The sequence below is a fragment of the Trichechus manatus genome, unplaced genomic scaffold (genome assembly GCF_000243295.1).
Source record: "Trichechus manatus latirostris isolate Lorelei unplaced genomic scaffold, TriManLat1.0 scaffold00092, whole genome shotgun sequence".
NCBI lineage: Eukaryota > Metazoa > Chordata > Mammalia > Sirenia > Trichechidae > Trichechus > Trichechus manatus.
The window spans coordinates 4,018,713-4,030,986 of record NW_004444028.1 but is presented as its reverse complement, the minus strand read 5'-3'; the positions used below and the strand labels follow the sequence as shown (position 1 = coordinate 4,030,986).

Sequence of the window (12,274 nt, the reverse complement as noted above, 5' to 3'; positions counted from 1 at the left end):
AGAAGTTTATTCTCTCACAGCCCAGTAGGCTACAAGTCCAAATTCAGGGCATCAGCTCCGGGGGAACACTTTCTCTGTCAACTCTGGAAGAAGGTCCGTGTCATCAATCTTCCCTTGGTCTGGGAGCTTCTCTGCGCAGGAACCTCAGGTCCAAAGGATGCGCTTTGCTCTTGGCATTGCTTTCTATGGGTATGAGGTTCCCATGTGTCTGCCCGCTTCTGTCTTTTGTATCTCAAAAGAGATTGGCTTAAGACACTATCTAATCTATACCTGATCGGTATAACTGCTGCTAATCCATGTTATTACATCATAGTGATAAGAGTTTACAACACATAAGGAAATCACATCAGATTACAAAATGGTACAGTTATACAATACTGGGAATCATGACCCAGCCAAGTTGACAGATATTTTGGGGGGAACACAATTCAATCCATGACAATGAGTAAAAGTGATTTTCCCTGCTTATAAAGTGTAGGAAGCAGATGTTCTCCTTTCCCTCTGAAAGGGTCTCCTCTTTACCCAGTCCTTTGGTATATAAATAAAATCTCCCCAAGATTCAGATATTCCCCCATATCTCAGCTTTTATGATTTACAGATGTAAAATCTCCCAGGCCCCCTTCCTCCTTGAGCTGTAAAGATCCAAGAAAATAGCTGTTCCAGTCTTCCTGATATCTTGGGGAGCCAACTTGAGACCTACTCCAGGCTCTATTTACCCTCTTGGGAGATAAAAGAAGTTTTACTATCTTCTGGATTAGAGCAGAGCAATTAACTGGACAAATGGCTAAAGACCTAAATCTCCTGGTATGTGAAGAGTCTCAGGAGGCTAGCCTTTTACAGGAGCACTGAGAAATCCAGGAAAGTTTTATTTTTCCCTACTGTCCTCCTCCATCTCTATGATCAGCCATTTTTTTCGAGGAGCCCTGGTTCCTTTAAGAGAGAAATGGTATTAGAAACCAAGATTTGGGCACTATTGCGTGCTCATTGCTACCAGGATGTGTTTGCTTTTAGACCCTCTCAGCAGACAGTGCTGGTAAATATATGCATGTACGCACACATGTACACATATATGTACATACTTAATAATATGCAAATGTGTACATTAATATACATATATACATACATATACATGTGCATGTATACACACATGCATCTGTACCTGCACATGCATATATGTGTAAATGTTTCGGCAGTCAGGCCTTCCCTAAGGCCTAAGTATGTATATTTTAGAAACAGTGGATTTAGATCCATACTTCCAAATCCAGCCTATCTACCCATCGTTCTTTTTTCCTTTCCCATTCTATATTTGTATTCTCTTGTTTCTCAGTGAGAACACTGCTTCCCAACAATATCAACACATTTATTCATTTGCTCAGGCCTACAGTATACCTAAAATTGATCTGTAGAACTCTATATGAGACAAATCTACTAAATAGAGTTCAAGATTTGTTTTTAGTTGTCCCCCACACTCCCCCCAAGACTGAGGTTATGTAGTGAAATAGTATGTACCTAAGTTACCTGGGAAGCCCTGGTGGCGCCGTGGTTAAGAGCTTGGCTGCTAACCGAAAGGTTGGCAGTTCAAATCCACCAGCCACTCCTTGGAAACCCTATGGGTCAGTTCCACTGTGTCCTATAGGGTCGCTATGAGTTGATTCGACTCGATGGCAATGGTTTGGTTTAAGTTACCTGGACTAGTTCTTTTTGTTTCTCTTTACTTTGCAAGTCATCTGGCAGCCAGAACACACGCTGTCTTTAATCATCACTTAATGTTGTTGGATGAAGGTTGGCTAGTGCATTAGAAAAAAAGCACAGTATTTGGAACTAGACAGTCCTTGGTTTGCATCCCAGCCCCATCACTTCCTAGTTGTGTGAATGTGGGCCAGGTATGTAACTTCTTAGAGCTTCCTTTTCGTCTCCTGCATGGGGCTCACAAATATCATGAGGAATAAAGAAGACATGTTTGATAAGCTTGGTAAAAAAGACCCAGCCACAAAGGTATTCTTTTTATTGTTGTTGTTAGCTTCCATTCAGTTGGTTCCAACTCATAGTGATCCTACGTACAACAGAACAAAACACTGCCTGGTCCTATGCCATCCTCACAGTCATTGCTGTGTTTGAGCCCATTGTTGCAGCCACTGTGTCAATCCATCTTGTTGTGGGTCTTCTTTGTTCACCAACCATTTACTTTACCAAGCATGATGTCCTTCTCCAGGGACTGGTCCCTTCTAATAACATGTCCAAATTATGTGAGACGAAGTCTCGCCATCCTCACTTCTAGGGAGCATTCTGGTTGTACTTATTCCAAGACAGAATGTTTGTTCTTCTCTCAGTCCATGGTATATTCAATAGTCTTTGCCAGCACTGTAATTCAAAGGCATCACTTCTTCTTCCGTCTTCCTTATTCATTGTCCTGCTTTCTCATGCATATGAGGCGATTGAAAACACCATGGCTTAGGTGAGCCGTGCCTAAATCCTCAAAGTGACATCTTTTCTTTTTAACACTTTAAAGAGGTCTTTTGCAGCAGATTTGCCTAATACAATGGTGTTGCAGCGGTGACGGTTGTCGGACGGCGGAGACAGTAACCAAACACAACTCTTACAGAGAAGTGGGGCCAGGAGGGTCACTCTGAGGAGTCGACCCCAGCTTCAGTCCCAGGAGTTTATTTATAGTCAATACAGCAAGCAGTGAAGCAAATAACAGAACAATGGGCTTTGGGTGTGGGCAAGAGAGAAGGACTTCAGGTAAACAAGCCAATCAATAAAGGGACAATAGGTTTGGGAAAACAAGTCGTGACAAGTCTCAACATGTTGGGGACAAGTCTCAACATGTTGTGCAGCATAGAGGCCTGTGGGGGCTGCAGTTGTCAATAGTCCAGCCATGTTTAAATGGCATATATCCCCACACAATTGTATTATTATTACCACTACTAAATACTCAGAAAATCAAAGGTTTATTAAAACATACACACACACACACACACACACACACACACACACACACAGAGGCATGTTTGTGCATAAACATTTTTTTTTTTTTCTTAATGTGCAAAGAATCCTGCTGGACCAGGATTCAGGAGGCCTGTTCCTGCTCTACCAGTCACTAGTTATGTGATGCTGGGCATCCCTTTTCCCCTTCCAAATCTTCTCATCTCCCAAAAGGGAATAATAGCATGTAGTCTATTTCATGGTGGAGGTGGAGGGATATTTGTAGAGACTAAGTGAGTTAATACATATAAAAAAAGTACCTTCTAAATTACAGAGTGTGCAATGGTTAAGTGCTTGGCTGCTATCTGAAAGGTTAGTGGTTTGAACCCACCAGCTTCTCCGTGGATGGAAGATGTGGCAATCTGCTTCTGAAAAGATTACATCAGTGGAAACCTATGGGGCAGTTCTACTCTGTCCTATAGTGTTGCTATGAGTTGGAATCGACTCAGCGGCATTAGATTTGTTTGTTTGTTTTTATACATGTATGAAAGTCTCTGGGTAGCATAAATGGTTTGTGATTGACCACTAACCTAATGATTGACAATTTGAACCCATGCAGCGTCACCATCAAAGAAAGGCCCGGGGATCTGTTTCCGTAAAGATTACAGCCAAGAAAACCCTATGAAGCAGTTCTACTCTGTAACCCATGGAATCGCCAGGAGCTAGAATCAACGGGATGTCATGGGTACAGTTACACGTGTATGAAGAAATCTTTGCAGGCACAGTTCAACTACATGTTTTGGTTTAACTTTGAAATCTGCATTTTGTCCCCTTCTTTGGGTATTTGCTGTTGACCTGGATTGTTGTGTGAATGTAACAAAATCACTAAGTCCAGATGCTGTAGTTAAGATACACACACACACACACACACACACACACACATTCATACACATATACATATGGAGGGAAATAAGATTTGGGAAGAAAAACAAGGCCAAAATAGTCACACTGGTGATATCTGGAGAATGCGATTATGGATGGCTGTCTTGGAAACCCTGGTGGCGTAGTGGTTAAAGCTACGGCTGCTAACCAAAAGCTCGGCAGTTCGAATCCATCAGGCACCCCTTGGAAACCCTGTGGGGCAGTTCTACTCTGTCCTTTAGGGTCACTATGAGTCAGAATCGACTCGATGGCAACAGGTTTGGTTTTTTGTTTTTTAAATTTATCTTCTTGGAGTCCCTGGGTGGCACAAATGGTTACGTGCTTGACTGTTGCTGAAAGGCTGGTGGTTCAAATCCACCCACAGGTTCCTTGGAAGACAGGCTGGGTGATCTGCCTCTGAAAGGTCACAACCTTGAAAATCCTATGGAGCAGATCTCTTCTGCATACATGGAGTCTCCATGAGTTGGAATGGACTTTATGGCAACTGTCAGCAACAACCACAACATTATCTTCTTTGTACTTTTTTGTGTATTTTCTAACTTTCTGCAGTGAGCCTTTGTGACTTTATAACCAGAAAGGTTTCTGTAAACAGAGCTTTTCAAACAGCAACGTTCGTACCTCTCTGGTGCAGCCTTTTCCTGGCAGCTGTTCCCTGGGGCTTTGTTCCTCTGGCAATGACATCCTTCTCATTACACGGTCCCTGGGATCCTTGAAACTAGGTCAGACGCTCCGTGTGAACACCTGTAGGACCTTCTGTGAAGAACATGAGTATTTCCTAAGTCCCTGCTGCTGCAGTTGGAAAAATGATAGACTGAGATGTCACCCAGGCATGGCTGGTCACCCAGGCAGGGCCTTATGGGGTGTGATATCCTGTAAATAAGGCACCCGGGGCTGGGAAAGGCACAGTGACCCACCTAAGACCACAGAGAGAGTTAGACACAAAGCAGGGCTGGTACCCTGTCTCCCATCTCTCTCAGCAGTTTTCAGGCCATCTTTGAACCTCACATAAAGGGCTACCAGAATTAATGGGGATACATTCAGAACTATGCCCACTGAAGGTTGAGGTGCTTGGTTCTTTGTTTCTCCCCTTTTCCTTCCACCAGATTCCAGCCTCAGCCACTTCCTGTTTCTCCTCTCTGGATAAAAGTTGCACTTATCGTCACCTCTTCCCAGTTTCTTGGATTATTTCCCTGTTGCGTACAGTGAGAACTGAAGATGACCCGGATCTGCTGGTGTGCTGGCTTATTTAAATGTCCAGTGGTTTCATGAGTATAGCCTTGTTGGGGCAGAAAGAGCATTCTGCCAGGAGCCGACCTCTGGGTTCTGGTCTTGGCGCTGCCTCTGACTTGCCTTGTAGCTTCAGACAAGTCTCTGCTCTCTCTGGACCTCAGTTTACCCATCTGGAAAATGATGGGCTTGGGTTCAGTCCCTTTGTCCTATAGGGTCACTATAGTTGGAATTGACTTGATGGCAATGGGTTTGTTTGGTGGTACTTTATAAGTGATTGAAGGGATCTTTAGAGATAATTTTGACTATGTAAGATTCTGACTTTAAGACCTAATTCTTCTTACCCCTCAAAAGGTGGGACTCCATGGGAACAGTATACTGTGCCATCGTCACTGTTTCCTCACCCCAGTATATCTCAAAATCTGAGTGGAAGCCTTTCTGCTGTATGACTGTGATAAAATGACCTCAGAAGTCAATGCTGGCATTGTTACTGTCTTCTGAATGACATGAAGAGCTGCACCAGAACTTAGAGGCCTCACGGAGGCTCTGGGGCCTCATGTGATGTGTCAGTCATTATTGCAACCAACCACTTATGTGTTGGAATAGACTTGACAGCAACAGGTTTGGTTTTGGTTTTTTATTTATGTGTAAATGTCCAAGTGACATCTTGTCTGTTTCTTCCTGCAGCTGGTCACCATAGAAGGCCGCTTCCTCAAAGACAGTTTATACAATGAAGGAATCCTAATTGTGTGGGACCCGTCTGTATACCATTCAGATATCCCAGAGGTAAGTAGGTGTCCATGGGAAGTAGGTGTTGGGTCATCTGTTTGCCTACAGATTTTCCTGAATTTCTGGTGTTTTAGAGTCATAACTGACGCTGTGGATGGGCCATTTTCGGGTACTCCACCTCATCTGAACTATCCAGCACACAAGTATTCCTACCCTATACCAGCTGCTCTCCATGCCTTACCCTATATTGCCAAGTATTTGTCTCCCAGTTACGGTGTGTATGGGAGTAACAGGCTGAATTTCTAACCATCTTGGGTGGATTGTGTTCATTTAATGTATTTATTTCTGATGAGTATCAGCAGTAGTAGTAATATCCTCTAGTATTATCACTCTGTAAATCACTACTGTAAATAATATTCCTTCACTTTCCTAGCAATGAGTTCTTCTCATTTCATTCCCACAACAGCTTAAGGAAGTAGACAGAGGCGTGGTCGTCCCCATTTTACAGATGTGGAAACTGGGTTGTGGAGGGGTGATAGCACCTGCCCTACGATCTGATTTACTAAGCAGAGGGCCCAGATATGCAATGCTAGCTGTTTCAGGGAAGAAGACAAGAACCTCAGCCTGCTGGATTCTCACCCTCTTGGGGACAGACTTGCCACTGTTGGCTGTGAATGTCAGGTAGCCTCTCCCTGATGTGGGCTGCAGGGGCCACAGGGGAATGGCTTGAAGGAGGCAGGGTAGAGGGCACTATTCTTGTGACATTTAATTCTCCGTTGGACCCACCAATAGCTGACAGGCTCTGATGGTCCTGGCACCCTCACTATCCATTGCTGTCAAGTCGATTCTGAATCATAGCGACCGTACAGGACAGAGTAGAACTGCCCCTTAGGGTTTCCAAGGAGTGGCTGGTGGAGTTGAACTGCCGACCTTTTGGTTAGCAGCGGAGCTCTTAACCACTGTTCTACCACAGCTCCAGCACCCTGACTAGCTAAATTTCCACATTTTGCCCTGATCTTAGTTAGAACTCAGATTTGCTCAGGTCAGGACAGGGGCTGTGAACCCATAGATGTGGCCACCTGTGCCCTAGTTTCCTCACCTTTAAAAATGAGAGGTGGGGTTAGGTAGTTCCTAAGGCCACTGTCAGCTCTGGTGACATTCCTGTATTCTATGATAGCAAATGTTCCAGGGTCAGCATGCTCAAAATTCCCCATCAGCACAGGCTCCGTGCTGGGTCCCACTCTGCTATCAAATGAGGGCTGTAGTGTGGAGGGGAAGTCTGCTGTCTGTTCCAGGAAAGGGCTATGCCCCAGGATTCTACCTTGTTCTTCCCTTCCCTGAGCCCTCAGCTGAGGATGACTGTCTGAGGGGAGCACTATCAGTGGCACCTTTATTTTCCTGAGAAGACAACTTTCTTCTCTTTCAGTGGTACCAGCATCCCGACTACAGTTTCTTTAACAACTACAAGAGCTATCGTAAGATGCATCCCAATCAGCCCTTCTACATCCTCAGGCCCCAGATGCCTTGGGAGCTATGGGACATCCTTCAGGAAATCTCCCCAGAGGAGATTCAGCCAAACCCACCATCCTCTGGGATGCTCGGTGAGTCCACGTCTATGGAGAGACTGCCCATGTTTTTGTCTAGGAGGGCATGCATCTACCAGGCCCTGACCCAAGTGCTGGGGATACAGAGGTGCTTAAGGCTCATAAGGTCCCACACCTCCGGGAACAGTCTGCTGGGCTTGATTTACTGGGGAAGCTCAGATTGGGAATCAGAGTAGTAAACAGACACCCCAGAAGGACAGTCCTTCCAAAGCTGGGCTCCTGAGCTGCTGGACCCATGGGCAGAACTGTGGGATGCTAGGGTGGTTTGTCGGGCAGGACTCACCTCTGTTCCCTCTCCAGGCATCATGATCATGATGACGCTGTGTGACCAGGTGGATATTTATGAATTCCTCCCATCCAAGCGCAAGACTGACATATGCTACTACTACCAAAAGTTCTTTGACATCGCCTGCACAATGGGCGCCTACCACCCACTCCTCTTTGAGAAGAACATGGTGAAGCACCTGAACCAGGGTGCAGACGAGGACATTTACCTGCATGGAAAAGCCACCCTGCCTGGCTTCCGGAGTACTCACTGTTGAGCAGGGGCTCCCTGACCAGGCCCCTTACCTTTCTCCATGGGATGTTTTCCAGTTGGTCCTTTAGCTACCCTAGGCCTGCGAAGACCATGTTCTGGAGCTACACCAACCTGTTCCTTGTGTTCTGTTAGCAGAGCTCTGGGGATTCAGGGATCTGAGAGCAAGGAACCAGGTCCAGCCTTCCCTGTAGCTGCAAAGAGGTGTGTGAACCCAACCTGCCCACCACACACATGTATACACACACCTAGCATTCTTTCCAGGCTAAGTCCTCCCTTCCTTCCACAGATGTAGATGTGTACCTGCAGATATCAGGTAGACCCACTTTTCCCACTAGGGCTGGCAGAGCTGGGCTTTGCTTGCTCCCCTTAGATGATGATGTTCTCGCAAGCCAGCACTCTACATTGCTTGAAATCTGCACCTAGATGTTGATTTCCTGTTCTGTAAAGAAATTCCCCCAAATCATGATCATGTCCAGTGCAGGGTGACTCTGGGGGCAAGTGATACGAGGTATAGGAAGGAAGCATGCTTGATTCCTCTGGAGCACAGTTGCACCCAAGGTCCGTGGATTTGGAATCATCTGGGAGAGGCAGGGCTCCTGACTTTCTGGCAGGCTTGGCTGGTACTTAGCCTGGGTGCTTATGAGCACAGGGTCTTGATAAGCCCACCTTCCCTCTCCAAAAGGAGATGAAAGAGACTGAAAAATGTGGTCTCTGTCCTTAAGTTGCCCGTAGTCCAGTGGGAGAGAGTGACATGTTCATAGGCAGTTGTGACTCAGTGTGCTCAATGCACTAGGCGCTAGGGGAGAGATGGGCAGGCTGGCTGGCTGGCAGGCACCCAGGAGGGCCACAGACCCACCGTGTGTGTGAGTCACAGAGGGCTTCATGGACATGGGGACATTTGAGTGGGACTTAGAGGAAGAGGAGAATCATGTAAAGCAGTGTTTGCCCGAGTCATTTGAGTTGTGTCTTCCTTTCTGCCTTTGTCACCGTTGTTAATGCTCTAAACCCTGTTCATAGTTACAGACACAAGATAGTTTTTGAGGGAGCTCCCTTACCCGTGCCTGAGGCCGCGGAGTGCAGCCCCATGCAGACCCCAGGCAACCCCAATGCCAAAGACTCAGTTTCTCTAGGCTTGGCCTGACCTGTTCCTACCGGCTGGTTTGGCACATTAGACCCCAACTTTTCCTTTTAATGGTTACCCCAAACCTCCTCCTAACTGCCATCTTTTTTTTCCCTTTAAAAGAGTCGCCCTTTCCCTCTACCTAGTGACTTTTAAGCATTTTCTGCTTTAAAAGTATCCTGACCATATTGCTTTGACCTTCTGTGGAAGGTCCCTCAGGGATGGGGGGAGGCAGTTCCCTAGGGCTTAAGCCATTCTCAGAGGTCAGAACCTTGGAGACCACTCCCTGAACGGTGTGCAGGTGTGTGGTGTCAGATGGCCATGCCCTCCACCACCCCCTGCCCCCAGGGGAGCAGTGTCAGAGTCTCCTGGCAGGGCTGCCCTGGAGTGGTTTGCACACGTGCTCTCCAGATAGTTGTGCTAAGTCCCCTCTCCCCGTTGAGAACCACGCTGGACTGCTCCGGCCCCCGGCGAGAAGTTAAAGGCCTTGCTCCACAAGGCAATGCTGAGAAGCCAGGGCTCCTAGCCCAGCTTCTAAACTCCCGAGCTGGCCCTGCGTGCTCAAAGGCTTGAAGCCGTGAGCTTGAGACAGCTGGCTTGGAGCTGCGGTCCTCATTTATTGCCAAACCCTTGGTGTCTGTAGGCAGAGAAAGGGCACTGGATTGAGAAGTCCTGGGTTTTCAAAGCGATGTTCTCCCACTTACTAGCTATGCCACTTTGACAAGTTCCCTTCCCTGAGCCTCTGTGTCCATGTCTGTCAAATGGGGCTGATGATCCTACCTCACAGGGCTGTTGTGAGGATTGAATGAAAGCGTATCCTAGCTCTGGGCCTGCCACTTAGTGGGTGCTCAGCACACGCTGGTTTCTGCCCTTCCTGTACTAAGGACCTACTCTGTGCTCACACCTGGGCTGAGCTGGGAACCTGCCGCCAGGGTGGCCAGAGAGGGGGCTCTGTCCTCAGGGAATTACTGTCCTATTGGGAGACACAACCACACTGCTTTTGCAACACCCAGGACACCATCCAAGGTGGTGAGGGATGCGGAACACGCCCCTCACTGCCTGCAGCTCAGGTCTGATTCTCCTCGGAACACGCCCCTCACTGCCTGCAGCTCAGGTCTGATTCCCTCGGGAACGAGCGGAGAACTCGGGCTGCTTAACTGCTGTCTGGGCTGAACCTTTTACGCTTCTCCGGGCCCGTGAGTTCCTGGCTTGCTTTATGTTCTAACTTGAAAAACTCATTGTAATCCTTGCATCTTGAACACTGAGTGCAGAAGAGGGTGGTATTCCATCAGCAGGGGATATCTTCAGTGGGGCAACTGAGACTGCACTGGGTTGATGCTAGTTTTTACTTTTTATTAATAAAAGGGATCAAATTAATTTAAGTATGATAATGAAGTCTACAGAATTTTAAATTCCGGCTGTCTATACGTGGAAACGTTTATAAAAATGAAAATAAGATGTGAATGTTATTGTTGGTGTGATGAGCTGTTTAATATTGTTGACTTACTGCTGCAGGGACACCTCCGTCTACTTGGGGTTCTGTCTACTTCAGTAACTGTCTCTTCATTCTATATCATGAAGTAGGTCCTCTAATCCTCCCAGCAATCAAATAAGCTATTGATAATGATTTGACATTGAGACATCAATCTCAGAGGCTTCCAAAACATGCCTGAGCTGATTCTGAATTACCCAAAGGCTATGTAAAATTTTTAAATAAAAAAAATTTTTTAAAGAAAAAGCTGGTACTTCTCACTTGCTAAGGGAATTACTGCTGATCATAAACACCTTTCTCCAAGGAGGACACGACTGGGGCCCTGAACCCCCAAACCCTCTCCCATTAGCTTCTCTGGCTTTAATACTCTTTCTTCAATACTCCAGGAAGAAGAATGCCTACTTACATCATTTTTTAAAAATTAACTGATTTATTGCTATTTCTTCTTTTTGCTTTTGCTTGGATTCCAATAACTAAGCTGTCTTACACACAGTGCCTCAGGGAAGGGATGCAACAGGGCAGAAACAGAATGAAAGGAATGCCCTTACCCTGATTTTCAAAGCCCCTAAGTGAATGACGGAGCCCTGGTGGCACAGTGGTTAAGAGCTTGGCTGCTGACCAAAAGGTCGGCAGTTCAAGTCTACCAGCCGCTCCTTGGAAACCCTATGGAGCAGTTCTACTCTGTCCTCTAGGGTTGCTATGAGTCGGAATTGACTCAGCAGCAATGGGTTTTGGGTTTTGGTTTAACTGAGTGATGTCCCAAGGGAATAGCCAAAATGTTTGGCTAGAAGTCCTGAGGGAAGAGCAGTAGTTAGAGGAGAGGGGATGATTCCTTTCCCTCCTCACAACCTACCCTGCAACTCCCCGACTTCAGGAGCGTCTCCTGGCTGGGCATGGGAAGACTAGTGAAGGGGGCCAGGCTGTCGGGGGCCCTGTGCCCTGTTTCCCAGCCGGAGTCCTGAGGAAATTGCCAGTCCTTGGAGAGTAAGGCTTCACGAGGACTCCAGTCCAGGCAGACAGGACCCCATGCCTGGAGAGGCGCAGAAGCAGCAGAGGGGATGCCCCTTCCTGATGAGATCATGGATGAAGGACATCTTAGCAGTGCCCAAGTGGACTGATAACACTGAAGACTATTTCCTAAGCCCTGCTCTGGTGACACAGTGGTTAAGAGCTCGGCTGCTAACCAAAAGGCCAGCAGTTCTAATCCACCAGCTGCTCCTTGGAAATCCTACAAGACAGTTCTACTCTGTCCTATAGGGTCGCTATGAGTTGGAATTGACTCCGACAATGTGTCTGGTTTTTTTGACACTCCAATGCCTTAGCAGGTAAGCTCCCTGGAACTCAGCTATAACTCCAGATTAAAACTAGGTTTCTGCCATCGCAGTAGAATGAGAGTTGAAAATAGAAGTTACAGAAAAATAGATTTCTATTAGCTTGGGAACTGAGCTCTGCGCTTGCCAAATTTACAGCCGTCCTAGGAGTCCCTGGGTGGTGCAAACGGTTAACACGCTCAGCTGCTAACCAAAATATTGGAGGCTTGAGTCCACCCAGAGGGGCCTCTGAAAAAAGGCCTGGTGATCTACTCCCAAAAAGTCAGCTATTGAAAACCCTATGGAACACAGGTCTACTCTGACACACGTGGGGTTGCCGTGAATTGGAATCAACTCAGTGGCAATTGGTTCAGCCTGTTAAATTTC

General features: G+C 46.7%; 1 protein-coding gene across 1 annotated transcript in view; it reads left to right on the top strand.

Moving 5' to 3' along the window:
* Positions 1-8,104, top strand: part of ST6GAL1 (ST6 beta-galactoside alpha-2,6-sialyltransferase 1) — a 124,472-nt gene extending 116,368 nt beyond the window's left edge. Inside the window, exons 8-10 of the mRNA XM_004382244.2 lie at positions 5,782-5,880; positions 7,250-7,424; positions 7,728-8,104. Coding sequence (XP_004382301.1) covers positions 5,782-5,880; positions 7,250-7,424; positions 7,728-7,969 — 516 coding nt within the window. The 3' untranslated portion in view covers positions 7,970-8,104. The remainder of the gene's footprint in view (positions 1-5,781; positions 5,881-7,249; positions 7,425-7,727) is intronic.
* Positions 8,105-12,274: the final 4,170 nt, after the last annotated feature.